The sequence below is a fragment of the Hippocampus comes genome, unplaced genomic scaffold (genome assembly GCF_001891065.2).
Source record: "Hippocampus comes isolate QL1 unplaced genomic scaffold, H_comes_QL1_v1.1 scaffold59, whole genome shotgun sequence".
NCBI classification, from domain to species: Eukaryota; Metazoa; Chordata; class Actinopteri; order Syngnathiformes; family Syngnathidae; genus Hippocampus; species Hippocampus comes.
In genome coordinates this window covers 132112-147037 of record NW_017805406.1, presented here as the reverse complement: position 1 = coordinate 147037, position 14926 = coordinate 132112, and the positions used below count along the sequence as shown (strand labels likewise).

General features: G+C 44.0%; 2 protein-coding genes across 3 annotated transcripts; both read right to left on the bottom strand.

The window, feature by feature from the left end:
* Positions 1–205: 205 nt before the first annotated feature.
* Positions 206–10686, bottom strand: mybbp1a (MYB binding protein (P160) 1a). 2 transcript variants are annotated; one of them, XM_019873427.1, is made up of 28 exons: positions 10446–10686; positions 9788–9883; positions 9597–9680; positions 9430–9504; positions 9080–9187; positions 8638–8828; positions 7988–8155; positions 7771–7888; positions 7212–7501; positions 7037–7141; positions 6699–6824; positions 5947–6153; positions 5734–5842; positions 5483–5573; positions 4921–5084; positions 4736–4846; positions 4532–4660; positions 4132–4302; positions 3893–4050; positions 3668–3802; positions 3350–3437; positions 2574–2705; positions 2417–2485; positions 2224–2337; positions 1870–1971; positions 1657–1781; positions 845–1219; positions 206–808 (listed from the first exon to the last, which is right to left on the bottom strand). In XM_019873427.1, the coding sequence occupies exons 1-27, from the start codon at positions 10620–10622 to the stop codon at positions 865–867; spliced, it is 3798 nt and encodes a 1265-aa protein (XP_019728986.1). In that variant the 5' UTR covers positions 10623–10686; the 3' UTR covers positions 206–808; positions 845–864. The 2 variants fall into 2 exon arrangements, with proteins under 2 accessions (XP_019728986.1, XP_019728985.1); XM_019873426.1 differs by having other exon boundaries at positions 206–1219.
* A 785-nt stretch (positions 10687–11471) lies between these two features.
* Positions 11472–14666, bottom strand: tbl2 (transducin beta like 2). Its single transcript, XM_019873429.1, has 7 exons — positions 14540–14666; positions 13601–13725; positions 13252–13436; positions 12648–12799; positions 12440–12566; positions 12214–12366; positions 11472–12004 (listed from the first exon to the last, which is right to left on the bottom strand). Exons 1-7 carry the CDS (start codon positions 14664–14666, stop codon positions 11545–11547), a joined length of 1329 nt encoding a protein of 442 aa, XP_019728988.1. The 3' UTR covers positions 11472–11544.
* Between the last annotated feature and the right edge of the window lie 260 nt (positions 14667–14926).

The window sequence follows — 14926 nt, the reverse complement described above, 5'->3', positions numbered from 1 at the left end:
TTTGTTTGTTTGTTGGAATCAAGCGGCGCAACGTCAAACCCCGCGCGGAGATCATTTTTCACAAAGTTCCATGAGCTCCTTTTCACCACTTGGTCGACTTAGCGCAGTGCACATTTTTCATTTAGATAAGACATTGGATGTTTTCCGGATCAACTACAGTTTCGTTTTTGGCAAAAACAAAATGAACAAATAAATGACATTCCAATGGAATTAGGATAGTGACTTTAATATCAAATATACTGCAGGACATCCTTGAAATTTCTTGGCGACAAGAAAAACGGTTTAACTGTTAAAACGGTTTGGAGAACATCATCAACAAGGAACGAACCCTGATAAAAAAATTAATTTAAAAAAAATTCGCTACATGATACCCCTTTATTCTGTGGAATTCTGTCTCGGTGAGAGCGCATCTACACGTTCATACCTTTCCCCTCCCCTATTTCTGTTTGTTGCTGTCTTTAAAAGACAGCTTATTATTTTCCAACTTGGAATCATAACACTTATTATGATGCAGAGTGTCCGCGACTACCACCATCAAATGGCTCCAAATGCAAAAGGAGTCGTGTTGTGGCAGCTTCCACCGCTGCTGCTTGTTGTTTGTAATCTCACACATCTAATTAATGTTGCATAACACATAAAAGGTTGAGGAGTGGGTGCAACGTGATGATGAATCTCCAGGAGGAGAAAAGGGTTTATTGTGGTATGTTTGTTTTGTTTCCAAATAAAAGCAATCATGCATTAGAAAAATAAGCACACTCATCCTTACACTCTTGGGGCTCATGATAGAAAAAAAACAAAACAAAAAAAACAATAGGTTGATAATGGTTGATGGACAAAGAAAAACCTTATTTAAGAATCCAACCTTCATACTTGACCTCCTTTATCTTTCTTCTGTTTGTTTTTCTTCTTTTTAACCGACTTCTTGTCATCTTGCAATTTGCTCTTCTTGGCCGGGCTGGCCTGTGACGCCAGCGCGCTGTCGGCCACCCGCTTTGTCTTTTTTTTGTTATTCTTCTTGCTTTGTCCTTTTTCTACTACGGCTTTGTCCATCGTCGGGGCCGAGTTGGCTGCAGCGGCGGCGGGCTCCAAGACAGGCCGGGGGCGTTTTTTCTTCTTTTTGCTTTCTGGCAGGAAGCCCTTTGGTTTCTTGGCAGGCTGCTGCGGTGTCGGCAGCTGGCCACCATCCTTGGCGGGGTTTATCTTCTCCTTTTTTGGCTTCCTGAGAATGGCGAAGATAAACAAGATGACTTGGAATACGCGCTCCATCACCTGAAGGTCTGTCGAGACCCGATAGGAGAAGCTGATGTCACTTTCGGTGTCAGTAAAGAGAAATGGAGGGGGGCGGGGGCAACTATCCTCCATTACTCACTGATACATTCAACTCTTCAGTGTTTTTACTTTGGCACCATTATGTGGTGATCCATGTTGAATTGAGTTGATGAGCTCTCTTTAGAGAAAAGTAGTGCTTTGCCGCCATCCTGCGGCATCTGGAGGCAATTAGTTTTTTTTTTGTTTTTTTTTAATTGGGGAAGCGTCAATAATCCATTTCAATTAAATGCATCAGAGGGGAAAAAAAAGAACCACACAGATGGTACGTGCACCTTTTCTGTGATTGATACCAATGTGTGTCCACCATTTTCCGCCCACAGCACTCACATGACTCCAAAGTGTCTCATGACAGCCCAGTAGGTGTCCTCCAGCTGGCCTGTCTTCTTGAAGGCGAAGACTTCAGGGATGGACTGCAGGGCGCTCTTGAGAGACTCCAGGTCTTTGGACAGCTCCTACCACAGACACGGATACTGGATGTGTGACCTTTACCCCTCCTCTTTTTTAAAAAAAAAATCTTGCCTATGCTTCGCTATGACGTACCTGCTGGGGGATGTGTTTGAGCAGGGCGTGACACAGCTCCAGAGTCTTCACTACCTTCTCCCGCAGAGCCTTGCGGTCCGTTTGACCTTCCAGCTTGAAAGCCTGAGGAGATAGTAGCTGATATAATCAACTCTGCATCAGTGGCAGAACCCATTAGAAAAGCTTTCTATTTTCATTATATATTTAATACAGAGCAGCGATTCAATTATGAATGTGTACGGAAAAGAAGCGTATCTGTCTGAGCTTCTTTTTCTGTTAAATAGCCTTTTAGGCAAGACTGACAAGACAAATAATGGGTGAAATCTGCCTAGCAACAAGTGATATCCCCAGCAAACGGCAAAAGCGTCGACTCACCACAACTAGCTGGGCCATCACCTTTGTGCAGAACTCCAACCACGGCGCACCACTCATTAGTTTCTGCACATCCCTGTTTTGCATGCCACGCAGCACCAACACACACGCCTGGCCCTGCACACACAATCTAAAATGTTAGCAAAGTGCTGACTTAAATATGAAGTTACAAATTCCAGTTCGGAAGCAAGATTACCTGTTGGTGCTCTCTGATGCCCGACGTGATGTACTGCACTGCCGTGTCGAGTAATTTTACACACAAAACCTGCATGTTATATACACACACACACGCACACGTTGTATTAATTAGCGCTGCCATATGACAAAACATCTGTTGCTCCGCAATCACTCACCGGATATCTGGTGAACATGTCTGTGAACATCTGGGTGGTCAGGGGGCTTTTCCTGTGACTCATGAAGAAGCAGAGAGCTTCCCGAAAGATGCCGGCCACCCGCTCAACGTCCACGTTGCCCATGAACCTCAGCTGCATATACACACACACACACACACACACACACACACACACACACACACACACACACACACACAGACAAACCATAAATGACCAGAAATTAGCTTGAAATAAATTATGTTGACCACCTTGATTTGCTCGTAGGGTCAATACATGTACTAAACAGACAAAAATGAGTGTTATCATTGTGGATCTTATTAGAGACTTAAGTGATTATCCACTTTATAGCAATCAGCTGAGGTTGGCCCAAATTATCTTGCAGTGACCCACTTTGTGACCCAGCAACAGGAACAAAGTGGTGCATTGATTAGAAAAAAAAAAAAAAAAAGCTTCATTATTAAGCATCAGAGACCCTGTTAGAAGACACCTTTTCATTTGACCCTTCACTTCATGGCCACCTTATGTGACTGTAAAATGTCATTCACACAGATATGCCCAAAGCCAAGCAGTAAAATTGGTGGACTGCACTGCTACGACACTGATTTAAAAAGACACATTCCAAAAACGTGTGCTTTTTGTGACACAAAGTACCAGTAATGATAACGAGGCACAGTGCGATCATGAGAAAAATCGGAATATACACCGCAAAATGAGCTGCAAGTAAGGCTTAAGGATTCTAAAGTGTCACTTTATTTTAGGAAGAAAGAGTTACGTACCTCTGCCGCAGCTTTGGACTCGGCCACCTCCTCTTTGCTTTCGGCGGCTGGCGGTCCTCGCAAAAGTTTGACAATATACAGGGCGGCACTGCAAACAAAGCGCACAGATAGAGGTTACAAAAAAAGAAATGCGAGTCATCAGTTACATAGCTCGACACAAAATTGCCTTGACAGGCTCAGCATAAAAAGTTGCATGACAATGTCTGAAATTGAACAGGAAGGAAGGCATTTTGTTTGAACATTCCAGGAAAAATGGGTCAGAACATTAAGGGAATAAACAATAGCCCCCATCACCAGTTTCATAATTATTATTATTACCTAAAATAGTAGAGGCACACAGAGGACTCGGGCAACTTCTGCGCTTTCGTCATCAGCTTGTCAAGGAGGTTGTGAAGCTCCTCCTGTCGGTCTTCCGTAGCCTTGCAGTACACCTTGGACCTGCATAGCTGGTTCCTACAAATCACAAAGATCGCAGATGGAAGAGAAGAAATGAGAAGGGCTTTGTCGTAGAAGCTAACTGCAAGCACAGACGGTCTGAATTACTTGAAAATGTCCGCCGCTCTGCGTAGGAAGTCCTGCACCTGCTGCTCATTGCCTGACCTCATCAATCGCTCGATCATGTACAGTAGAGGCTCCAAAAGGCCCAGGACTAGAGGACTGCCACCCTGACGGACCACAAACACCTCCACCAGGTCTAGCACCTACAAAATCAATAAGAAAAAGATTTAAAAAATTTTTTTAAAGTCAATTCTGACCTAGATGGAAGCGATTCCTAAACCTACCTTGATCTTGTAATCGCACAACAGTGTCTTCTCTTTCTGAATTTTGGTCTTGTCGTCCTTCTTGGCCTGGGTCTTCTTCTTCTGTTCAGAGAAGAGCGTTGACAGGCTCTTGTCCAGCTCCATCATGGCATCATCATCGAGGTCATCGTCGCTGCTGTCCTCCTCCGTGCCCTGGAAAAGCACTACGATGTCATAATCACAGGTTTCACTTTAGAAGTGCACATTTTATATACAGTTTGGCCTTTTGTTCTCGTCAACATAGTTTGCGTCTTGACCCAGTGTGAATTTTGCCTGGCTCACAGAAAATATTGTCAATGGCGCCTCAGAGTGGGGAAAGTTAACATTACACCCACATAACTCGAAACACAGAGCTGAGGTTTCCTCGATTCAAAAGCCTCACCAAAGCGTTCTTCTGGTGCAGCACCTTCATCAGCTCGAGTTTGAAGTTTTGGTCCACCTCCTCGTCCTCCATGGCTTCTTCATTCTCATCCTCGTCAGAGTCATTGTCAGACTCGTCCGACTCGTCTTCCTTTTTAGGAACAAAAGTAAGGACAACAGGTAAAAGGGAAATAGAAAGAAAGGAAGGAAAAAAAATACGACATACCATCTCCTCATCATCATCATCATCCTTCACCGGTTTCTTCTTCTTCTTCTTGGCGTCGTCCACAACGAGCACAAGGCCGTCCTCCTCGCCGTCTTTATCCGGATCCAGGACCTGCGCACGCAAAATGAACATCTTGAGTGAAGTCGCCCCAGCAGACAATCAAGAACAAGCGGGATGTGGCTTACATCCATGATGGCGGTGAGGGCGGCGGCGTTGACGTGGGGGCAGATGGAGGCGAAGACGGTCTTGCACACCTGCCTGATGTGTCGGCTCTGCTGGGTCAGCAGCGACAACAAGATCTCCACCATTACCTCAACCCAAATGGGCTCAGTCTCCTCCTGTTTGCTGGCTGCGAAAAAGTCACAAAAAAATTTTCATCTTTTGGTGTGATATTATGGGCTGTCAGATTGTTCAGACGTTTTTTTTTCTGTTGGAAATATGTTTTTATGGTGGTGAATTTGGTATTACTTTAGCATGTTAGTTTTTACTTGCATGAGGCTCATTTGTTTTTACTGTCGTAATTTTTGGGGGGGGGGGGTTTGTGTATTTCAAATCAGTTTTACTTTCAGAATGGAAGTTACTTTTTATTTTGCAAATGTGTTTTTTTCTACTTCTGAAAGAGGAATTAGTTTTTACTGCTCAAATTTGAGCTGGTAAAAGTGTTTCACAATGTCCACGTTTTTGGCCATTGTAAGTCTTTCTCGGGGGATTTGTTAGCGTGTATAATAACTTGATGTGACAGCTCACCTTTTTTCTGCTTCTTCTTGGCTTTCTTCTCCTGTGCTTTGTCTACGCAGCTCTGCAGGTCATTCAAGACGTCCAGAAGCTCATCTGGAGCCTTTACCAAATACAATATATTTGTAATTTTTAATAGTGCTTCCTCACCACTGTGATGTGGCAGCTTTTATAACAATAGGGGTTGGGAAACACGGTTTTTAGAGGTTTAAAAAAAAAAAAATGTAATGCAGTGGTTGCACAGCTGCCTTGGTCAACTGTACCTTGAAGAGGTGCATGCCGACCAAGAGAAAGAGCTGCTGGAAGGAGCTGTTCTCCGCCGAGTGACCTTTCTTGGCTTTCTTCCTCAGCTTCGCCACCGACTCTAACATGCTGAGAGAAAACAGATGTAGAAAGATCATTATCACACACGACGACTCAAGACTTAAATTTAAGTGCCATTATTGGAGAATATACAAGAGAACACGTGGTCTGACCTGTCCCAGGCTTGCCTCTCTTCCTCACTGAAGGGATGGACGGGATGCACAAACGTGGGTTTGTTGAGCAGTTCTTGGGCATACTGGACCAGGCGGTAGAGCCGCAAGGAGCGGTCAGACATGGTGCTCAGCGGGCGCTTCTGGGCCACCGCCACGCCTTTGGGCGCCTCATCGGCAAGTGGCAAGTTATACATGGAGAGGAGGAGCCTGGTTGAAGGACAAATTGCAGTGAAGGAATGTCACGTATGCAAAACACATGGAGCAAATATAAAAACAACAACACTAAGAAAGTATTACTTTATCGTTATGTCAACTGAGGAGAGCCATTCAGACAAAAGTAGTACTTTGCCACCAACTTGTCAGACTGGCGCCAGTGAACTATGCTGAAGTGAGTTGAGGAATTTTATTTAGACAAAAAGCAGTCTTTTTTTCCCCATCTGGAGCATCTGTACCCAATTATAAAACTTTTGGGGGCAGATTTCTCACAGTTACCCTGGAAGTGGTACACGGGTTGATTTTCAGGATTCCACTCCACCCTTTTTCATTATCGTCACAATTATTAAGATAAGATATTGTGATGTACCTTGCTGTTGTAACACATTAATGACCCCACTGTGGCTGGCATAAGTATTTTATCACATCATCAACATGTGGGCTGTCACCCAATGTAAAAAGGGCACATTGAAAGAATGCTTACCTATCATATGCTTCAAATAATGCCAAAGTGTAAACAATCATAGATGAGCACGAACCCAAAAAAGGAAGTGACCAGCACTGCTCTGGTATTCGGATCCAGTGGGACGACGAGCTTCTCTTCAGTTTCTGGAATGTCGGTGCAGGGCTTCTTGGTGTTGAAGAAGGTGTGGAAAAAAACAAATCTGGAAAAACAAAAATTGCATCATCATCATCATCATCATCATCATCACTGATGGGAATGTGTACATACAATGGTACTTCAACTTACAAAAGACCCGGCCGACTTGAGTTTTTATTTTTGTGAAGATACAGTATCAGTACTTCTACTTTAGTATGGCATGTGAATACTTTTGCCACATCTGGTCATCATCACTGGAACCCAAAAGGAACTTACTTGGCAATCTCCAAAATGAGCTCCTCGTCTTTCTTCACCTGGTTGTTGTCCATGATGGAGGCCAGCCTGGCCACGATCCACTTCCTCAGGCGATATACAGGATCCCTGAAGAAGACAACAAGCGGGAGGGCGGTCACTCTGCTTTCCGGGTTCACGAGGGTTCCTCGGCACTCACTGTTCAGAGTTCTCCTGGCGCTCCATCTGCTTGCGCGAGGCGAAGTTGAGCAGTTCGTCCACGCGGGGATGGAGGAAGGTGGTCCTGAGCCACGCCACGTAATTCCGCAGAGCCGCCGGCTGCAGGTGCTGCACCGTGCGCCACACGGACGGCACCACCGGATAGCCCTGATTGACAAGCGAGGAGAAGCCCACCATCACCGCCAACTGCTTTTCGACATCCTGGCAGCCTTCCAGGAAGTTCGACACATAGTTTTCCATCTCGGGTGCCATCTTGAAGCGTTCTTGTTTCTGGAAAACAGTTGAATGAGCCTTAACATTTAATGGTTACTCTGTATGCTGGGCAGGATCCACACGTAGTCGATAATACTAATCACTAGCCTTTTTGTGAATGTGGCAAATGAACTCTGCCTAGCAACAACAAAAAAAAAAAAAAATCCAAGCATCAACTTTTATAATGAAACGTGGAGGATTTGTGTCGTCAGTGTGTCTGACAACAGAAAACGGCCAATGTTACGTCCATGTTGCAGTCGTAATGTGAATGAGGAACCCAGACTAACCTGAGCAGACACCACATGATCTCCGAATTGCTTCATCACCTCCCCGGACAGAACCTCTCTTAGCTGGGACAAGGACAAAAGCGGCAAGGCGCTGCCCAACAGTCGGAAACTCATGAAGCTACACAAACAAACGCATATATAGGTTAGTTAAAATACTTCATTTTTAAAATGTTCATGATAATAAAATGCCCCAATTGCTTTAGTTGAAGTAACTCACTGCGTGGGTCCCCATTGCTCCTTCAGCATTCCCTCCACAATGGCTTTGTTCCAGAAGAGCTGGAAGCTGTTTTCCCTCAGCGAGAGCTTCAGGAGGTCCAAGGCCAACGTCGGCAGCACGCACTCCTTCTTCACGGAATGGGCGGCCTTCTTGAGTAGTTGCGTCAGCCTACGAGAGAGAACAAGGCACAATTTCCAGGTTTAGAAAAGGCTGCACCATGTGAAGCGAGCCAAGATGTGCGAGGAATTGGCAACCTCGTAAAAAGGTTTGGAATTGATGAGTGATGGCAACAGAGAACAGCACTCTGTCTAAATGAAAACCCTCAACTGACTTAAACATAGTCTCTTGGAACAAAGATGCCAAAAGATGGTTGCAAACCATTGCTTTGGTCTAAATGAAGCTCCCCAATTCATTTCAACGCAGTTCCTTGGCACCATATTGCCACAAGGTAGCGCCAAAGCACCAATTTAGTCCTAACGGCAATTCTAATTTCATTTTAACATAGATCTTTGGCACTTTCTTTGGCAAGATGGCACCCAAGTAATACTTTTGCTGGACCTGAGTTCAAAACCAGTGATTTCTGCGGGACTATAACCAAGGATCGGGTACCAAAAAAATATTGAAAAAGTTGAACATTTTGCAATCCTTACTTTCCGATGTTGTCATTGTTAATGATGTTGGAAGAGCCCAGTAGCTGCTTTATTTTCTTGGGTTGGAGAGTCCGCGGGAAGCGCTCCAGCGCCACCAGCAGTAGTTGTAGCTGCTCTGGAGTCTTGAAAGCCGAGGCCATGTCAGCCTGCAGGGCACTGAACAGGACCTCCTCAAACACTTTCTCAGGAACCTGCCAAGATACCAATACGGTGGGACTGATAAACACTGTCATGGAGTGTGTTTTAAATAGAGGAGAGAGATTTTTCTGTAAAAAAAAAAAAAAAAGTTGGAGGTGGCAGTCTCCGCCTCATTTCAGCTCGAAAACTTCATGAGAACATGAGTTGCACAAATTGAATGTCATTTTTAGCGTTACTCTAAACGTGAGCACAAAAAAAATAATCTGAAGGGAAAAAAATGCTTTCTTGTGAGTGTTGTTGGTACCTCGGCGAGGATGTCCATCATGGCCTTGTTGGGCAGGTCGTTCAGGTATTGTCGCTGCTGGGTGAGGTTTTGCAGAAGCTGCACACAACCCAGCACCACCAGCGGCTCCTGCGCGGTTGCAAAATATAACAGTTGAGCTCAGAGGTAAAACATGCAGTGGATATCCCGAAGTGAAATGCCTTTTTCACACTTCTTGGAAAGGACAAGGTTTGTCGGCATTTGTTCTGTGAAACTTTTTCTGCTATAGTTTGAATGACAAATTATTTTGTCGGTGACATTTTGCCTGTTCCATTCACCAATTTTCTATAGGGCATGAATACACCATATAGAGTATACAGAATAATACTTACTTTGAAGATGCGGCCTGACTGATGGAGAGCAAGGATTCCAAACAAGCAGCCAAAGGCAGCATTTCTGACACCTTTCTGCAGGACAAGCATAGAAAAGGTGTGTTTTTTTTTTTAATCTTCCACAGTAATCTCATCCATAAAGGGAAAAAAACCCTTTTAAAACACACCTTATTGGCTTTTAGAAAATTGTGCTTATCCTTGATTTTGTCGAAGACGCTCTGCAGAGAGAGGTCCTCAAACGTGCTCAGGAGCTGTTTAAAAAAAAAAAAAAAAAAGATTTTCACGTCACATCACAAACAGTCCCAGTCCAAAACTTTAGGTACACCCAAAATGTGGGTGCATCAGAATGTTCACCCACTTGACCCAGAGCCAGGCTGAATCCGGGTCTCGCCACCGGCCGTGTGTGAGCAAGTCCGTCCACCAACCTCTTGAGTGTGTACGTCATCTCATCCGCCTGTGGACAACAAAATGCATGACACTTGGCATAACATAAATGATTGTTTACATTTTCAGAAAATTATTTTTCAATTAAAGTCTTTTAACTCTATATATACCTATAAAATAATATTAATTATATCACTTTGAATTAATATTGTTTTTTTCATTCGTTATTTTTCAGGCAAGGTCTGAATTACAATTTCTTTTTAAGTAATATTTGTTACAAAATACAGTTACAGTACTGAAGCCTCATTTTGACAATATATAAAAATAAACAGATAATCAACAAATCAGTCTTTTATTTGAACTGGCAATTGTGGCACACATGCAAATGATGTAGATGTTATTATACACAAGGAAAATAAATATGAATAAGCCTTGAACTATATCACTGATGCTGTGGTTTGAGCCGGAGAGTAGTTCCTAAATGGTCACAATTGTTCGTGCGGAGAAAAAAAAATAAAAGATTTAGACATAGTAAAAATGGAGCATTACTATAAACAGTTAATGCTATAGTGTCGTGTTGTGTACTGAAATACGTGTTATTTAAAGCAGTCTAGAGAGGTCCATGTTGTCACCTGGTTGTTGTCTTTCAGGTATTTCAGAAGATTTTCCAAGGCGGTAAGCCGAATTTTTGCGTCATGGTTGGCCAAGTCCCAGAAGAAGTCAAGGAAGACTCGGTTCTGCTGGAGGGCGCTGGTCGGCCGGACCTGTCCGGTCGTTTTCTCCTGGAGTTCCACCATGTCCACGGACATCTCACAGTAACATGCTGAGAACACGGTGAGGAAAAAAACGTGGTTGCGTTTTTTTTTCTGTGAAGCAACTTCTTCCGGGTCGAATTTGAATGGCACAACTTTATTGACAAAGACAAAAGCTCGAAAGAGACACTTTAAATTTTAAGTAACATAAACCGAAGAGACATCAATATTTTCCTTGGCTATGCATCTAATTACTTTTTGATAATAGTTAAATCAAGTGGACTTTTAGTACAGGTGCTGGGAAGATTCTTCCTCAATTGCCTTCCGAAGCACATATGTAAAACTAATTTTACGATATTTTTATAACGTTTTAATGTACATTTTACAGGTGGCTGCATTTGCTCTATTTAGCAAACTATGTTAGCAGCATTTACAAATGTAAACAGTGACATACTGTATTTTTCTTTTATGTTGCCTGCAAGAAAAAAAAATGCATAATTTGAATATACAGTAATGGCTTCTCTCATTTATGCTTAAATGCTAAAACACTCATTACAATTACTCCTAAAACACAAGAGACATCAAAAGTCAATGATAGTCTTGTCTTGGTGGCAAGGAACTACGTTAAAGCAAATTGAGGAACTTCGTTTAAACCAAAGTAGTGCTTTGCCACGTTTTGTGGCATCTACAAGCAATTACAAACCTTTTTTGTGGGGCGTCATTTACTCACCAATTTGTGCGATTCAGGGCAGAGTTCCATTCCTACTTATTAATATTGTATACCAATGTTGTCTATTGTGCCAGTTACACTTAATACAAACAGTTCAAAGAACTGTCCAACCTGGATTACAGAAAAACTTGGAGCTGTGACAGTATTTTTAACAAGGGACAAATGCACACCAACTGTACAGTTTGGCATAAAAATATTTTTTTTAATTAAAACTCCATGGAAAGGCAATCAAACTGAGTTCAGGCATGCTTATTGGACGGGAGTGGCCAGGGCGGCATCAAGGGCACTCTGCGCGTCGCTGATCTGCTGCTGCAGCCTCTGCTTCATGCCTTGATTCTGCGCCTTCTTCAGCATATCCTGCATGTCCCTGATGGCCGCCCGGTAGCCGGGGGCGTTGTGGAATACTCGGATGGCCTTGTCACCACTGCACGCCAAAAAGCGCCCGGTGACATCGAAGCGGAGGTCCGTGATGTTGAAGCTGTGCACGCCGAGCAGCTGCTCCTCCAGCTCGCCGCTGGAAGCGTCGTACATGGCCACGTCGCAGCCGTCGCTGATGGCAACCACCCGACCGTCGGGCGACAGCGCCGCCAGGCTGCCGTCGGATGACGCGCAGCGGACAGTCTTGAGCAGGTATGGGTCTTGCTGCTTTTTATACTCGACGTTTGTGTTCCACAACTTCCACGTGCCGTCTTTGGACACTGTCACCATTCTAAAATCATGAAGAAGAAGAAGAATTTTTTTTTTTAAAAAAGCACATTAAATGACATAAATTCCTTCCTAAGACCGCTAGTCGTTTGCTACAGAACACAGTCAGGTCAACAAGAGTCGAACAGGCAGATCAAATTAATGGACTGCAATTAACTGGACTTCAGTAGGTGTAGAAAGGACAAAAAAAAGAGGAGGAAAAAAAAGTTTTACCTGTGAGAGTCATTGGAGAAGGCAAATGCGTGCACTCCGGCAGAGTGGCCTTTCAGCTCAAAGGCTCGCATCACCTCCTTAAACTCGCCCGTCTTTGCGAAGCACACCTCCCACACCTTGACGTCAGGCGTGAAGCCGCAGGATGCCACAAACCTGAGAGAGTAACCTGATTTTAATTTCCACCTCTTTGCTTGCGCAACATAAGGGGGCGGGACGGGATTACGACCTGCCACATGGCGAGATGGCAGCGTAAGAATTGGTCATCTGGTTAGTGTTAATAGATGCCAGTATGTCGCCTTTCAGGTTCCAAATGTTAATGTTGGTGTCAATGGAGGCGCTCATGATGAACTTGCCTGCAGAAAACAGCACATCGACATCACATTTAGCATTGGTGTGACCTCGGCAGGTCAATTAAAATTTTTTGTGTGTCTTACCAGTCTCCGCAATGCCGATGTTGAGGATGCTGCCCTTGTGTTTAATGGGGAAGTCATCGGAGACCGCTTTGAAGTTCATGCTGCCTTCTTGCTTTTTGCTCATTTTGAAGACGCGGATCGTGTCACCATAAGCGAGCCAGGTGATAAATGCCCTGCAGCCGAAACAATGACACACGGACAAAGCATACGAAGTGAGAGGCAGGGGGCAGAGTCAAGTCATTTTTACACCTTCTCGCCGCTGCTACGGCTCATGCAGGTACCTCAGGATCTCTGTCTGAAACTTTTTTATCAGAGTTTATCGAGACCTCTGAGGGCCTTTGTATACATTCTTTGTCCTGCTCTGTGCCACTATGTTATGGGGTCCTACATGGTGTAATTGTAAAGCCACTTCTGTCCCCGGGTTTCATCTTGAGAAAAATGATGACAGTCACATTTATGTGCCACTCAAGGTGCTTGTATGTCTAAAGGACATTAAAGCGTGCATGGCATAGAGCTTTTTAAGTTAGTTATTGTCTTATTTGCTTTTTAAGGATGCATGATTTAAAAGCATGTTTGATGAAAGGAAGCCATAAACCAGCCCGGGTTGCCAACTAATGCAACTAACCTGGAGTCTGGGCTGAAGCGCACCAGCGTAGCATGGTCCAGCTCCACGTTGGCCCTCAGACACTTGTGCTCTCGGTCGAGGAAGTCTTTAGTACTCCATATTCTCACGGTGCGGTCGTCAGCACACGACGCCAAGTACTTTCCGTTGCTACTGAAATCCAGGCATGTCACATTTCCACTGTGGCCCTGGGCAATATAAAGAAGTGCGCTTGAGGTAAAAACTTGTGGCCATTTTGTCGAGCTAGTCTGGACTCATCGTCACTCAGTGAAGAGCAATGTGAGTCGTCTACACTCCTCATCAATGTCATCTGCGCTATATGTTGTAAGGGTGTGAAAGCTTTTGGGTTTACCTTGAGCGAGGAGGCCAATAGAGGATGGTTGAAGATGTGTTGTGATGATTTGTCTTTACGGCCGCGCTGCTGCTTCACCTGCTTGGGTTTCTTTGCCGCTGGTCCCTTCAACGCGATGCCTTCAGCTGGAACCACAGCAGTTCTGAGATTTGTGACAACAGCCTTTTTACCTCCATCACCACTTCTCGAAATGGCGATGACGTGTGCCGCTGGTGATGTCTCCTATCACCTTAATCCATGACAGTGTAATACATGATTGATTATTTAGCAAAATAAATTAAGGATAGAACACGAGGTGTTGGGGTGGCGTTTTGTTGACTGTCCAACAGTATAAAATATAAATTATACCACCAACTGGAATGAAGAAGTGTTTGGTAATTACAGCAAGATGGCAATCGACACTTAAAAAGTAACGGATGAAATGAGTTCTTGAATATTGACTCTCGGCTCAACGGGTGCCGTTGGATATGATCCAATTTCGCTTCACCTGTCGTCATTCATACAACATAATCTCCGCGTCCAAATAAACTCACCGAGCATAAAATTTGTGAGTGTCCTGAGAGGGGATCGTCATTGTTTCAGTATATGCACTTTTTTTTGGCGTATCGTCACATTTTCCCAATTATCAACAGGATGTTTTTCGTCAATAAAGAGTGTGAAAGATTGACAGACAATTTCAACGCCTTGGATGGATTCCAAAGCAAAGTGTTCCATGACAAAAGGTCAGGGTTCAGTCGTTACTGCCCTTTTAAGTAACTAGCTCTTTAATATTTCGTGTGTGGACCTAAACATCATACAACCAAGGTTGTAGTAAAAAAAAAAAACAGTGAATATGAGCAAGAAAGACTATTGACAATCAAGTTGGCGTGTGCACAGCAGGGTTCAGGAAACCACGCTAAAACTAGCATTAAAACTAGGCAGCCGCTAGTCAACTCCTACCAGCACAATTGTTCGTCCGCCCGGCTTCGTCTCGTAGTTCTGCTTTCCGTTTCCCCACGGCAAAAGCGACCAAAATCACCAGAGCGCCCAATAATAAGGACAACGAGACCAAAGCAACGAGCTCCATCTCTCGTCTAGCGTTGCTTTTCCTTCCTCTGTGCCACGTAATTTGATTCACGCCGCTAACGACTATGGGATTTTTATTGTTGACGTTTAGCCGGCAGCGACGGAAAGTCGAGAGTGCGTTGTCGCCCACTGTAGGCCTGGTGCGGAACTGCAAACAAAAATATTCGAAATACTGTATTGTACTAAATTAATTTAAAGCAGTTCTCAAACTTTTTACACCATGTATTACATCCAAAAAACACCTAGCTCTCCAAGTATCAC

Bases quoted from the DNA above. Each gene is read 5' to 3' on its own strand.
- tbl2 (XM_019873429.1), bottom strand. From the start codon at position 14,666: ATGGAGCTCGTTGCTTTGGTCTCGTTGTCCTTATTATTGGGCGCTCTG. The intron at 13,726-14,539 runs GTAGGAGTTGAC...CTGTGGTTCCAG, and splicing joins GCGGACGAACAATTGTGCTG to CTGAAGGCATCGCGTTGAAG. The intron at 12,005-12,213 runs GTAAAACTTTTT...TCATGATTTTAG, and splicing joins TTCTCCAATGACTCTCACAG to AATGGTGACAGTGTCCAAAG.
- mybbp1a (XM_019873426.1), bottom strand. From the start codon at position 10,622: ATGTCCGTGGACATGGTGGAACTCCAGGAGAAAACGACCGGACAGGTC. The intron at 9,884-10,445 runs GTGACAACATGG...TGTTGTCCACAG, and splicing joins ACCTGAAAGACAACAACCAG to GCGGATGAGATGACGTACAC. The intron at 4,051-4,131 runs GTAGGTTTAGGA...TTGATTTTGTAG, and splicing joins TGTGCGATTACAAGATCAAG to GTGCTAGACCTGGTGGAGGT.